Here is a 14,701-nt window from a genome sequence, read left to right on the forward strand (position 1 = left end):
ATGTTTCTCTGAAACCACATCCCACAGGGAATTTACAGACTATTTTTTTAGAAGTTTTAGTTTTATGTGTTCCTCATTTTACAGATCAGGACGCTAAAGCCTAGAGAGTGAAAATGACCTACCTAATATCACAAAAGTAGTTTGTCAAGTACTTGTTCCAGAGACACTAAGCTTCCACCTCTGTATTCTGTAGTTGAAGACTTCCATCCTGTCCCTGAAAATGCTGGGGTTAGGGTGTCTTGGTCAGTTATCCGTATGAATGATTGTCTGGTTTTTTTTGTCATAAAAGTGCATTTTGATGAGGGAAAGGAATATGGGATTTTAGAGGCAAATATTTCTTAAAAGGAGTAAAGGATGTGTCAATTTGTCAAACACCTACTGTGTGCCAGGCACTGGGGATACAAAGAAAGGCAGAAACAGTCTTTGCCTTCAAGAAGCTTACCTGCTTGGGAGGCAGCGAAATGGTACAGTGGATAGAGCACTAGTCCTGGAATCAGGAGGACTTGAGCTCAAATCCAACCTCAGACACTTTATACTTACTAGCTGGGCAAGTCACTTAACCCCAACTGCCTCACAAAAAAAAAAAAAGCTGACTTGATAAAGAGGGAAACAGAATATAAATAAATAGGCTCATTCAAGAAAGTGTCCCTAATTGGCTTCTACCCCAAAGAGATCAACGAAGAAAGGAAAAAAGAGCTCTGTGTATAAAAAGATTTCTAGCAGCTCTTTTGTTCCTGGCTCAAAACTGGAAGCTGAGTGGGTGACCACCTTTTGGGGAATGGCTGAAAAAATCTGAATCTGAATGTAATGGAATATTATTGTGCCATAAGAAATTACAAAATGGACCATTTGAGAGCAAACTGGGAAGACCTCTATGATCTGATGCAGAGGGAAGGAGAAGAACTAGAACAATTCACAAAATGACGACAACCTTATAAAGAAAAACAACTTTGAAAGGCTTTAGAACTCTGATTAATGCAATCAAAAACCACAGACCAGAGGACTAAAGATGAATCATTGGCACCCACCTTCTGCCAGAGAGGTGAGGGACTTCAAAGCTACAATGAGACACGCATTTTTGGACTTGGCCAATGGGGGATTTTGTTTTGATGAACTGCGAGTGTGGTTTTTTTAAAAATAAAGTTAAAGGATATTCAGTTGGGGGAGGGGAAGAGAGATAATGAAAACTTGTAAAAAATAAAGTAATTTAAAAAAGATTCTCCAGAGTAGATGGAGGGTAATCTTAGAAGAGGCTCTGGAATTTAGAAGGGGAGGTCAGGGAAGGCTTCCTGTGGAAGGTGGCATTTGAGATGAGTCTTGAAAGAGGCCAGGGATTTTGGGGTCAGTAAGTTACTCAATAAACATTTATTAAATGCCTTCTATTTTCCAGGCTGTGTGTTATGTGCTGGGGAGTTAAAAAAAGGGCAAAAAACAGTCCATCCTCTCATGGAGCTCACAGGCTAATGGAGGAGACAACACATTAATAATTATGTCTAATCAGGCTATATACAGGATAACTGGAGATTATCAGCAGGAGGAAGGTATTAGAATTAAGAGGGATCCAGAAAAGCTTCCTGTAGGAGGTGGAATTTTAGCTGGGACTTGAAGGGAGTCAGGAAAGCCAGGAGATGGAGATGAGGAGAGACAACATTCTAGACATGGGGCACAGCTGGAGACAATACCTAAAATTGAGAGATGGAGAGTCTTGTATGAGGAACCTCAAGGAGGTCAGGATCTCTAGATCATAGAGTTTGTGTGATCTAGTGGTGAGCAAGGTATAAGAAGACTGGAAAGGTAGGAGAGGGCCAGGTTATGAAGGGGCATGAGGTGATGAGGGCCTGCACCAGGTAGGTGGTAGTATCAAGAGAGAAGGAGATTAGGGTTAGAGAGATGTTACAAAGGTCAATTCAACAGGTTTTGGCAACAGATTGGATCTGGAGGGGGAGAGTGAGGAATAATGAGGATACCACTTAGGTTGCATGCCTGGGTGACTCAGAGAATGGTGATACCCTCAACAGGGAGAAGGAAGTTAGGAAGAGGGAGGAGTTTGGTGGGGGGGATGATGAGTGCAGTTGAGGATATCTGTAGGACATAAAGTTTGAAATAAATAATAAGCAGTTGGAGATCAGCAAAGAGGTTAGGCATGGATAAATAGATTTGAGAATCATCAGCATAGAGATGATCATTGAATGATGAAATCACCAAGTGAAATAGTGTAGAGGGAGAGGAGAACTGGGCAAAGGACAGAGTCCTGCAGGACCCCTATATATAATGGGCATAATCTGGATGAAGATCCAGCAAAGGAGACTGAGGACCAATTACATAGGTAGGAGGAGAATTAGGAGAGAGTAGTGGCATGAAAACCTAGAGAGAAGAGAATACCAAGGAGAAGAGGGTGATGGACAGTGTCAAAGATTACAGAAAAGTCAAGCATGAGGACTGAGAAAAAGCTATTGGATTTTTAATTACTTATAACTAGTAAATTATGAGTAATTTTGGAGAGAATGGTTTTGGTCGAATGATAAAGTCAGAAGCCAGACTGTTAGTTAAGAAGAGAGGGGTGCTAGGCGGCTCAGTGGATACAGCACCGGCCCTGAAGTCAGGAGGACCTGATTTCAAATAGGGTCTCAGACCAAACACTTGACACTTACTAGCTGTGTGACCCTGGGCAAGTCACTTAACCCCAATTGCCTAAAAAAAAAAAAAGACACAGAGAGAGAGAGAGAGAGAGAGAGAGAGAGAGAGAGAGAGAGAGAGAGAGAGAGAGAGAGTGTGCAAACATAAGAAATAGAAGTACCTATTGTAGATAGCTCTCTCAAGTTGTGCTGCCATGTAAGGGAGCAGAGGGGTTTTTTTGAGGACGAGAGAAACATGAGCATGTTTGTAGGCAGTAGGGAAAAAGTGAATAGACAAGGAAATATGGAAGAGTACAGATGATAGAGTGGACAACTGAATGGAAAGGACAGATTGAAATGGAATCACTTGTGCATGTAGAGAGCTTTGTCTTGGCTAGGAGAAGGGCTACATCTTCATGTGAGCCAGGGGAGAAGAAAGGAGGAGATATGAGGCAGAAGGCGTCGAGGTGATGTGAGAAGAAGAATATAGACGTTATTGGGAAATGAAGGCCTGAAAATGAAGAGCGTGTATATGGCAAGGGCAAGGAGCGACAGGTAGGCAGCTGGATGCTCCCTTAACATCTCTTCTCCACCTCTCTCTCCCTACTCTGGAGATGAGGAGAAACTGAGGAAGGCCCTTAGCATACTGAGTCCTCTGTGGTGAATTTATGGGAAGACATGGGCAAGAATTGCCAGGATGGCTTGTGGTTTCTATCACTGGGGAGAACATTCCCATTGACGGGATCCCAGATCTATGTGTATTTGAGAGTCTGACAAGCCCTTCAACACCATCTAATCCAGCCTCCTCTTAGGAGGAAACTATGGTCTAGAATGGTAAGTGACTTGCCCAAGAAAACATGACTAGCAAGTACCCCAGCTACAATTGGGCCTGAAGACTTTAAACTTCCTTCTGCCTGCCCCAGCATTTATTTATCTATTTATTTTGGCTAGGGAATAGGGTTAAGTGACTTGCCCAGGGTCACACAGCTAGTGTTATGTGTCTGAGGATGGATTTGAATTCAGGTCCTCCTGAATCCAGGGTCGCTGCCCTATCCACTGCGCCACCTAGCTGCCCCTCCAACAGTCTTTATCCTCATGCTACTAGCTCCTCAGGAGAAAGTTTGAAGAAACCACAGAGTAACTGAATGAATGAGGGTGCAAACATGAAGCTGACTGAACAAGGTTTAGGGTGTTGTAGCTCCAAAGTAAGGGGAAACATACTGTTTTTCAATTTGGCCTGTAAGTAACTCGTTTGTACATAGCTGTTGGCTTTTCGTCTCCCCCCCTTAGACTGGGAGCTCCTTGAGGGCAGGGACTGTCTTCTCTTTTGCCTTTCTTTGTGTCCCTAGAGCTTTGCACAGTGTCTGGCTAATGGTAGGAGCTTAATAAATTTCCTCGAGTAACTGAAAGTGGAAAGAGCACTGATTCTGAAGACAGAAGAACTAAGTGTAAATCCCGACTTGTATGACATTGGGCAAGTCACCCAACCTGAGTATCAGTCCCTTCATCTTTAGAAGATGGCATTGGACAAGATGGACCCTACCTGATGTCCCTTCCAGTGCTAGATCTATGATCCTATAACACAGTGTCATAACCTGGAACCCCATTACTCAAATAAACTGAAATGGAGAGTGAAAAAGGGAGCAAATTCTACTTCTAGTGAACACACAAATGGTGGATGATGCCGGTGCTGCAGGAGGAGCGGGAGGCCCCGGGGACCCCGGAGTCGGAGGCTGAAGTGGCTTCCTCGGTGGCTTCGGCAGCGGGGCCGAGGTCAAGGTTGGGGCCGTGCTCGAGGCTGTGGCCGCTGCCACGGGGCCCAGGGAGGAAAGGCCGAAGACAAGGAGTGGGTTCCTGTCACTAAGCTGGGCCGGCTAGTTAAGGACATGAAGATCAAGTCTTTGGAAGAGATCTATCTTTACTCCCTTCCTATCAAGGAGTCTGAGATCATAGATTTCTTCCTGGGATCTTCATTGAAAGATGAAGATAATGCCTGTTCAGAAACAAACTAGAGCTGGACAACGTACCAGGTTCAAGGCTTTTGTGGCCATCGGTGACTACAATGGCCATGTTGGCCTGGGTGTCAAGTGCTCCAAGGAAGTGGCCACAGCTATTCGTGGTGCTGTCATTCTGGCTGAGCTGTCCATCGTTCCTGTGAGACGTGGCTACTGGGGGAACAAGATTGGCAAGCCTCACACAGTGCCCCTGCAAGGTCACTGGGCCATGTGGATCTGTTTTGGTGCTCCTGATTCCCGCCCCTAGAGGTACTGGCATCGTCTCAGCTCCTATGCCTAAGAAGCTCCTGAGGATGGCTGGAATTGATGACTGCTACACCTCTGCAAGGGGCTGTACTGCTACTTTGGGCAACTTCGCTAAAGCTACCTTTGATGCCATCTCCAAAACATACAGCTATCTAACCCCAGACCTGTGGAAGGAGACTGTGTTCACTAAGTCTCCCTATCAGGAATTCACTGGCCATCTTGTGAAGACTCACACTCGAGTGTCTGTCCAGAGGACTCAGGCAGCTGCTGTGGCAACCACATAGATGTTTTTAATAAACAAATAAATTGAACTATGCCTGCTAAAAGAAAAAAAGGAGGGAAAACAGGAAAAAAGAAAATGCTCTAATAGAATGCTGGACTTGGAGTCAACAGTCTGGCACCTGAAGCTTCCTCAAATAAATGCTGTGTGACCTTGTACAAGTCCCTTTACTCCAGAGGGCCTCTATCTTCCTATCTGAAAAAGGGGTAATTCTTGCCCTACCCATATACAGGGCTGTAGTGAGGAAAGTGTTTTGTATGGTTGAGTCCTGAAGAGGGGAAGTGGAGAAGTGTCCCAAGTCCCAGCAGCTAAGGAACAGAAACAGGATTTGACTCAGGGCTCTAGACTTTAAAGTCTAGGGCTCCTTCTATTATATCATGTTGCCTGTTTATTCCCAGTTTTCCAAGTCAGACAAAATGAAGCTCAGAAAGTGATTGTCCTAAAACCAAACGGCAGACCCAGAATTTCAACCTGTCTTCTCCCCCCAGTTCTGCTGTTCCCCCCCCTTTCTCTACTTATATGTCATTGATTTTCCTTACATACCCTCAAATAAGGTGGGTCATTTCTTTTGCCTTTCTCTCCTATGGGATAGAAATCATTTTAGTTCAATAGGAAATGGGGTTGGATCTGGAAGGAGAGGGCTTGACAAATTCTTGCTCTGTCTGCTACTTGCCATCTATTTGGTCTTGGGCAAGTCACTTAACTCCTTCTGGCCTCAGCTTCCACATTCATAAAATTAAGAGACTGGACTAGGATAACCACTAAGATACTTTCCAACTCCAAATCTATAATCCTATGATGAAAATTACCACCTCAAGTCAAAATGTCAACGAGCATTTGCCAGGAACCGTGATTCACAAGATATACACAGGATAAATTGGATGGATTGGCCCTAGCATTAAAGAGTACCCGGCAAGATGGGATTTTAGCTGATACTTAAAGGAAGCCATGAGGATGGATTGGGGGAGAACCAGTGAAAATGCCCAGAACTGGGTGATGGAGGGTCTTGTGTGAGGAACAGCTAAAGGGCCACTGATACTGGATCTCGGAGGGCATGGGGGCGGGGTAGTTAGGTGTTAAGAAGATTGTAGAGGTAACAAAGGGTTTTATATTGATTTGACCCTGGAAGTGATACTGGAGTTTACTGAATGGTGTGCCTCCAAGTAAGCATTTATTAAGAGCCTACTATGTGCCAGGTACTTCAGTAAGAGCTGGGGATATAAAGAGAGTGGAAAGACGGTCGCTGCCCTCAAGGAGCTGCCAGTCTAACGGAGAAGACACCGTGCAAACATAGATGCACGGCCAGATTATGAACAAGATTAACAGGAAATTAACAAAGGGAAGGCTGTAGATTGGGGAAGGCTTCCTCCTCAGCGCCTGTTCCTTGCATTTACTCGTGAGACCTCTGCAAGTCAATGGACTCTGTCCCCATGTGTCCAGTGGGGATGACCGTCTCTAGGGCAGTGATGCGGTCGGACACGAGGTGCCCTAAGGCAAAGCACTGGCTAAACAGCGGCTCGTGTTAAACGTGGTCTCCAGGACCTCAGGGCCAGCCCTCTTGCAGCCCTCGGGGCTAGCTTCTGCGGGATTGTCCCCGCCCCTGGGCGGTCCCCCAGCGAAAGGCAGTTTATTGTTCTCCCGTAACCCGGAGCTCCGCCGCCGCTCCCCGCAGCCTGGGCCTCCCGGGTCTCCCTCCGCCCCCGCGGTCCCAGGAAAGCCGCCACCCCTCCCTACCCCGCCCCCGTTCCCGAGCTTTCCCGAGGGAGGCCACGAGCCTGCCCCAGAGCGTTTCCGAGAGGCGTCCGAAGCCTCCCGACTCATCTCCCGTTCCGGAAAGAGCCGAAGCGCCTCCCCAGCCCCCCGCCCCCCGCCCCCTCCTTCCTCCCCGCCTCCCCGAGCTCCTCCGAAAGGGCCCGAAGTTTGCCGAGCAGCCGTCCTGCCGGACTGCTGGAGGCGGCCGCAGCGCCATGTTGGATGCTCAGCTCGTTGAGTGAAGAAAATCCGCCGGCATCGCCCGAGTCCCGCTCCCCCGAAGGGCGCCGCTTCCCCCGGGGAGGGGGAGAGAGACCCCCCGCCGCCGGCCCATGAGGATATTGCTGTGAAAGGTCCGGTCTCTCCGCCTCCTGCCCCCGCCGGGTCCGGCCCCCCTCCCCCGGGGTCGCGTTGTCACGGAGACCGGCAGCCGGTGGTGCTGGCCCGCGGGGCGGCTGCTGCTGCTGCCGCTGCTGCTGCTGCCGGCGGCGGCGGGCGTGTGGGGCCGGCCCCGGCCCACTCCTCCTCCTCCTGCTCCTTCCCCCTGCTCCTCCTGCTCCTGCTCTCGGCCCCGGCGCCCCCCCCGGGTCCCCTGCCCCCTCTCCTTCTCCTCCTTCTCCCCCGCCGCCCCCGGCCCCCGCTCCCCGGAGCGCCCGCTCCGGCCCCGGCCCCGGCCCCGGCTCCCGCTCCGGCTCCCGCTCCGCCTCTGGGGGGGTTGGTGGCTGCGCTTTGCCATGAGTTTACCGCAGAAACCGGCTCTGAAATCAGGCTCGGCGGCGGCGGCGGCGGCGGCGGGAGGAGCAGCGGCAGGAGCAGGGGGAGCGGGAGCACCCGGCCCCGCAGGACCCGGAGGACCCGGCCCCGGCACCCCCGGAGCGGCGGCAGCTGCGGCGGCCGCGGCGGCTGTGGCGGCGGCGGCGGCGGCGGCCGCGGTCCCGCCTCCCCCTCACCCGGCGGCGGCGGCGGCTGCAGCGGCGGCGGCAGCGGCGGCGGCGGCGGCGGCCCCCCACCCGAACCTCCGGGCCCTCCAGAGCCAGGCGCCCCAACAGTATCCTTTTCACCTGCCCGCCCGCCCGCGGGGTCCGGGGCTCGGGCCCTACCGGCCGCCTAGGCGCCGGGGCCGGCCCGGGGGAGGAGGGGGCGAGCCCTCGGGGCCAGGCTGGAGAACCGGGGGGGGTGGGAGGCGTGCGCGGGCGCGCGCGTGTGTGTGTGTGTGTGTGTGTGTGTGTGTGTGTGTGCGCGCGCGCGCGTGTGCTTGTGTGCGGGTTCCCCCCGCCCCCTCACTGAGCGGCACTGCGGGGATCCGGTCCCCGCCCGCAGCGGCGGCTGGGGGGACCTTCCTGCCCCCTCCCATCCCCTCCTCGGCAGGCACCGTGGGTCTGGTGCTTTGGACCAACCCAGAGGAGAAGAAGAAGGAGGCTTTCCTCTAGAGCGGGAGGACCACCTCCTTGCTCCTCCTGCCCCGGGAGCGAGGGGATGGGATGGGTGGGTGGGGGCAAGAGACAGCCCTTCTTCCTCTCCATCCAGCCCCGAGGGCATCCTCTGGGCTTTCACCTAACGGGCCGGGCCCCTAATTAATAGACAATAAACTTTTGTTTGTATAAGTCCTGTTGGTACTGCAGTGAAACTTACCAGCTAGCTCCTAGAGGTAAGTGGGTTTAGAGAAATTGTAACACAAAAATCCGAAGGCCTTACCCCCCTCCCCCATCTGATTTTTTTTTTTAAGTGAATTGGGAGTTGTCATGTGGTGGTTATAGAACTGGATCTGAGGAAGAAATGTTAGGCTGGACACTTCCCACTCTTTGGCCTTTAGCGGAAGAGGAAACCGAAATGACTCTTCCTTTCCTCCCCTCATCCCCTCCAGTTCCCACTGCTAGAGAGGGTGGTGGTGTGTTGAGTGGTTTAAAAGTCTTTAATTTGCTTCTGGTAGGCCAGAGGTCTAGAGATAATTCAAGGATCCGCATGGAAATGGAATATTTGATGTACATCTGCGTTTTCTGTGCATTCTTTTCGTTTTCAGAGCTGGAGAGTGTGACTTGGTCGTGAATTTTCCGGCTATTCTGATTTGGGGATGGGTGAAAAGGTATCGATCTAAGAAATGAAATAAAAATTCCAGCAACTCCATGGGAATTTTCTGGTTATTACCAACCTGAGAATAATATTTCATCACGTACCAATTCACCCGTATGAGCGTGAATCGGCACATCATCATTGGGCATCAGATGGGTTGCTTTTTGTTTCGTATCATGGTGCATATGGATGGCAGGCCGTCTTAAAGAGGAAAGAAGGTTGAGGGAAGAAGGACAAGGACTCAGGGAACTTGCAGGCATCTGTAAGATACTGAGATATTGAGAGTGTTTCCCAGCACTCTAGTTTGATTCATGTGTGTAATGATTGCACCCCACACAGGGGAAAGCAGGCATCCCTCTCCTTTTGAATCACTGTCCATTGTTTTGGTTAGTTTTCTTTCAAGTGCCATTTTCACTCTTCTTTTTTTAAATGTTGTTATTTATAACACTTTGATACAAACCTATTCATTGGCTTATTTGAGTTGCCCAGTGTTATGTATACAGATTTCACAATGGTTTGGTCTGCTGTGATTCTCTTCAATGAAAGAGTTCTCATTGATGAGATTAATTCCAAGTGAGGCATATACTTGAACCATGTGTTGCTCATGTGAAACTTGCCTCATTATGGTAGCTCTCCCTAGTGCTCTGCAGTGGGAAAGCTGGCTGGTCTGGCTTCAGCAAATCAGAGCTCAGCTTTGGTCCAGCAATCTCTTTACACTTTACGTTTGTTAGAAAACATTCCTTGATATCTTTCAGTTGCTTCCCGACATAATGGGGCAATATGCTGAGATGGAAAAGGTCCTTCATTAGCTAATAAGTAGCTTGCCATTGCAGTGGCTGATTTCTAATATCTTTTGAGTTACTTTAGCATTTTAACATGAAGGGAAGTTAGCTGATGAGTAAACTCTTCTTGGCTGGAAGAGTTAACCTTTAAAGATTGTAGTTCTGTATGTGACAAGGCTTGGTGAGCTTTGTGGCTTTATACTGGATGACACACAAAGGGCTGGGAATCAGTGTGTCCATTATACTTTTTCTCAGTGGATCCCAGGAGGAGGGTCTTGAAAAGAGTTAGGATTGGTTGAGACTGATGCTAAAATTTTGTACCATCCTATGTACAAAGAGAGGGTATATAGTACAGGTGATTTTTATAGTAAGGTGGACTTTTCAGGTAGACAGATTAAAAACTTTGACTTTTTCTTTACGTGGGGTGGACTTGGTTTTGCCTTTACCTTTCACCATTAAAGCTAAAAATAATTTTCCTCTTCACCTGTTTTCCCAGCTTTCCATGTCCTCTTCCATTTAAATAGCCACCTTTCAGCGGATAAAATCTGGGAGTGTACAGGGTAAAATGAAGCCTGAAGTATAGATTCTATTGGCAATTACTCATGGGATCAGTAGAAAGGTATTTTGGTAATGGGGAGTTGGTGAAAATTTACCAACTTGTGGTGACGCTAAGGAGCAGTAAAGTTTAGGTGATTTTGATAATGTTATTTCTATACTTTTGGATTGTACTTGTACATCGTAGCCAATGACAGCAGTATCCAGATATTCCCTTAGTGATCTGTTGCAAGGTTTTGGCTCTTTTACCCTCTTGCCTTGAGCTCAGTGTTTGTATTTGATGCAGACAGTCAGTGTTTGATAAATTGATGTGGAAGCTCAGAGTCAGATGTGCAAGATTGGATGGTACTCTTACCAGGGCACTGTCTTATTAGAAAGACTGGTGCTGGTGTTTCTGAATTGAACTACTAGGTTAGTGTGGCATCTGTAAATTTGAGCATTGGCACAAAAATGAGCCCTGGGCATCCAATTCATCTTAGGAAAAATAGTAAATGTAAGTGAAGAATTTGAAGTTAACAGGCTTTCAAAAACATAATAATAGTAGAAAAACGAATAACTTATTTGGCTGGTGACAAAGAAACGGCTCTCAGTGAAATTTCTTTGACTGTGGAGTTGATTGTTATGAATAATGCAGGTTGAAGGCAAACTGAACATTCTTTTACTTCTGATATTTGAAGTGGAAAAATGTTAAGGATAGGAAAGAAATATATTATTGCCAAGAGGCAACAGTGTTTCTGTGTGCACGCGCGTGTGTGTGTGTGTGTGTGTGTGTGTGTGTGTGTGTGTGTGTGTGTGTATCTGTGGTGCTGGAAATGGGGGTCATCTTTTGGAGGAAAGACACCTAAGTTCTGCTCTGTTACTCACTAATAATGTAGAAGAGCCTTAGTTTTCAAAGCTATAAAATGGGAAGTGCCACAGGATGTCCCTGGCCTAGCCACTTCAGGAGTTCACATTGTGGGTTTAATTAATGTGTTGCTGAAATTTAGTACTTTAAAATATTTACCTTGAGATGTATCTATCTCACTTCTAGCTGAAATGCTAAGAAACGTGAGGCTTTTATTAACTCAGAGGAGCCAGGTTGAAGCTTCTCACTTTCAGGGTAAATTGAAACAATTTGGGTGTCTTCACACGCCAAAAAGCTTCTTTCTTAAGCCGAACCATGCTTCTGGTCATTATGAACAGTTATTCTCAGCATCTTTTTATGTTGAAGTCCCTCTGAGTGTGTTTTCTGCCTGTGGTTGTTCCGGGCCGACTTGATTGGAATGGGAGAGTGGCAGGTTCTTTTACTTTGGCCTTCAGGTATGAAGTGGCCATGATTTGCAGAGCTCGGAGTTCAGAGAAAGTTTAGAAGCCCTTAGTGAGCTTGTGGTCTAGGAGGGGATATGACATATGCACAAATGACTCTCATGCCCAGCCACGCCAGGTCCGTTTGGGAGACCAGAGCATGCTTCCTACAGGTTGTGGGTCTTTAGGTTGAGGGATCCGACAGATCAAAGAGGGTGAAGGAGCTAAGGTAGAGGAAGTTCAGGGTGTGTCTGCAGTGTAGAGAGGAGATAGGAGGTCGTCCAAGATGAGGCTGCAAGTAGCTTTGCTCTCCAGGCTGTAGGGAGCCCCTGAAGATTTGTGAGTAGATGAGTGACAATCCAGTCTGTAAAGACCCTGGTAAGACGGCTGGTCAGTGATCTGTAGCCTTCCTCTTTTTCTTTCATCTGTTCAAAGGCTTAAACCATATCATTGAGCCAGTTTGTATTTGGCTTTCCGTCATCTCCCTGTTTTACCTTCACATTCACTGTCAGCATTGAAGGCCATGTTTTTTCTTTTCCTTATACCCTTTTATGTTCTGGACATTGTGACACTGATTTGGACAACCAAGTCTGTCCACTGAGCCTTCTGGGAAAGAGAGTTGGGGGTAGGGGGTGGGGCTGGGGGTGGTACTTTTGACCTGGTTGATGGGCAGGGTCTCTGTATCAGCAAGGAAGCTGTCTGTAGGGATGGACTGTTTTATAAAAAAAAATCCTCATCTTTTGAAAATGATTCTTTGGATTCTATTGAAATTGCCTTAGTCTTTTCATATCCACGGATAACTGAGGTGCTTATAATTTCCTATGCTGAATTTGCTACAGTTTGATTCAGTGAGATCATTCAAGCTGCTGTGCCAAGCAGTGAAGCACATGTCCATTGTGTGGCTGTACCCACAGGGACACCAGATCCCTCTGTCTAGGTTCTGGGGCTATCAGCAGCCTCATTCACCTTGAATGCTCTTTTTGAGAAGGCCTGAGGCTTCCCCATAACCTCCTAACTAGGAGGGATCTCGACTCTCCAGATCTCTTATGGTTTCCTGTGAATTTAAGGACATACTAACTTGGAGCTGCTTGTGTGCGTGTCTTATCTCTCTACCAGACTGTAAGCTCTTTGAGGGCAGGGGCTGTGTAAGACAGCTGGTTTGGGGTTATGGAAGCAACTTGAGACAGGAGTCAGAAGGCCCAGGCTGAGGTCCTGGCTCAGACATTGAAAGTGATTTGTAAACTACTTTAAATCAATAATTGTAAGTTGTTATAGATATTATTTTTAGCTGTGAGCCCCTGGGCCCTTCCCTGCGGCTCTCTAACCTTCAGTTTCTTAATCTCTCAAGTGGACTAATTATTTGCACTAGCGCCTGATTGTTGGGAGGAAAGCCCTTCAAAAACCTTACAGAGCTCAGCTTTTAGACATGAACTGCGTCTTTTCATTTTTGTGCCTTGGGGCATGCCCTGCCTACAGGTGGTTATTAAATTGAATTGTTGAGAGGCACACATGGACCATAGGAAAAGGGAGCCAGAGAGAAGAGAATAGAGTAGGGGGGCAGAGAAGGAGAGAGAAGAGAGTGGGGGGGACAGAGAAGGGGAGAGGAAAAAGTAGGGAGGCAGAGAAGGGAGGAGAGAGTGGGGGAACAGAGAAGGGGAGAGGAGACAGTGAGAGGCCAGAGAAGGGGAGAGAAGAAAGAGGAGAGAACAGTCACAAGGTCCTGAGGTAGGGAGGGCTAGGGTGCTCCCAGCGCTTGCCGTGGGAGTGCTGTAGTCCCACAGCTCCTATTCGGTTGAATGAATAAATAAGCATTTATTAAGTGTCTGCTATGTGCCTGGCCACCTCAGTGTGCAGCACTAGATATTTTCTAGTCATCTCGAGTCACAGAGGTTGCAGGTTACTGAGCATAGGTTTTTAAGCTATGGTTAAAATTGTGTCAAATTAGAAAAAAAACCTGTTGGTACCTTTTGATTTTCAGTCATGGTCATTTTTGAAATTAGCTTTCTCTTCTAGATTGAACTTTGTCAAAGAAAAACAGTTAAGCAAAAATGTGTAGTCAGTGACCATATCCAACATGTATATAAGAGGAATTCTGCCTAAGTAGTAGTTTCTGGCTTCTCTGCCAAGAGAACTAGGTTGTTTCATTATTTGTTTTCTGGGATAATTATTCATTTTTCAGTTACTCAGAGTTTGACTTCTTCATTTACGTTGTTGTGTGGTGTTCTCATGGTTCTGTTTATTTCACTCTAGATCTGTTCACATAAATCTTCTCATGTTTCTCTGAATTCCTCAATACTCATCTCTTGTGCCAGCTGGATTTTCCTTCAGCCAAACCTAATGTTCTATAGGCATCTCATGGATAAAACAGACCTCCTTGTTTTTTTCCTTTTCTGAACTTGTATTGAGGTCACCACCATCCTTTCAGTGGCTGGATTTTACAGCCTGGACTCTCAATTCTTTCTCACCCCCTAAATCTAGGCTTTTGAATCCCTGCCCTGTCCCTGCTCTGCCCCAACCCTGATGTAGGCCCTCATTACCTCTCACTTGCACTGTTGCGGATTGGTCTCTCTGCCTCCATTTCTCCACACCGATACATTCTTCACCCAGGACTTTAGCTCTGAAGGAGTCCAAGAGGTTTCTTCAGGTGAAGTTCTGACCATGTTTCTCACCTCCTCAGTAAACTCCTGTAGCTCCCTAGGCCTTCTAGGATCAAATATAAACTTTGCTATTTGCCACTGAAAACCCTTTATAGCTTGTTGCAGCCCACCTTGCCAAACTCGTTACTTACTGCTCCTCTTAATGTACTGGCCAAGCTGACCTATTTGCCGGTCTTCCAATGGCAGGCCCATCTTGTGGGCCTTGGAGCTGGCCACTGCTACCTCCTAGAATCCCTTGACTCCCTCAAAGTTCATTTCAACGGCCACCTCATTTTCTGGAGGACTTTGGTAGTTCCCCTCCCCAAATTACCTTGTGTTTACTTTGTCTGTCCATACTTAGACAAGTATAGGTCGTTGCCCCAGGAGAAGATAAGCTCATTGTGGGTAGATCTCATTAAAATTAAACAAAACAAAACAAAACAAAAACCCCCTGGTGTTTGGCTGT

General features: G+C 47.7%; 1 protein-coding gene and 1 pseudogene across 19 annotated transcripts in view; both read left to right on the forward strand.

Moving 5' to 3' along the window:
- Positions 1–4,286: 4,286 nt before the first annotated feature.
- LOC110198728 (small ribosomal subunit protein uS5 pseudogene) lies at positions 4,287–5,204 on the forward strand (annotated as a pseudogene).
- Positions 5,205–7,848: 2,644 nt separating this feature from the next.
- EIF4G3 (eukaryotic translation initiation factor 4 gamma 3) overlaps positions 7,849–14,701 on the forward strand; it is a 366,388-nt gene continuing 359,535 nt past the window's right edge. For 15 of the 19 annotated variants that reach the window (XM_078145618.1, XM_078145626.1, XM_078145633.1 and 12 more), the window contains exon 1: positions 7,851–7,956. Coding sequence is in view for 1 of the 19 variants with exons in the window: in XM_078145634.1 (XP_078001760.1) it covers positions 8,980–8,991 (12 nt within the window). In the remaining 18 variants the exon portion in view is untranslated. Of the gene's footprint in view, positions 7,957–8,887; positions 8,992–14,701 lie in introns of those variants that run through there. The other 4 variants (XM_078145635.1, XM_078145636.1, XM_078145637.1 and 1 more) reach the window with 3 other exon arrangements.

This window comes from Phascolarctos cinereus, unplaced genomic scaffold, assembly GCF_003287225.1.
Source record: "Phascolarctos cinereus isolate Bilbo 61053 unplaced genomic scaffold, phaCin_HiC Scaffold_726;HRSCAF=1367, whole genome shotgun sequence".
NCBI lineage: Eukaryota > Metazoa > Chordata > Mammalia > Diprotodontia > Phascolarctidae > Phascolarctos > Phascolarctos cinereus.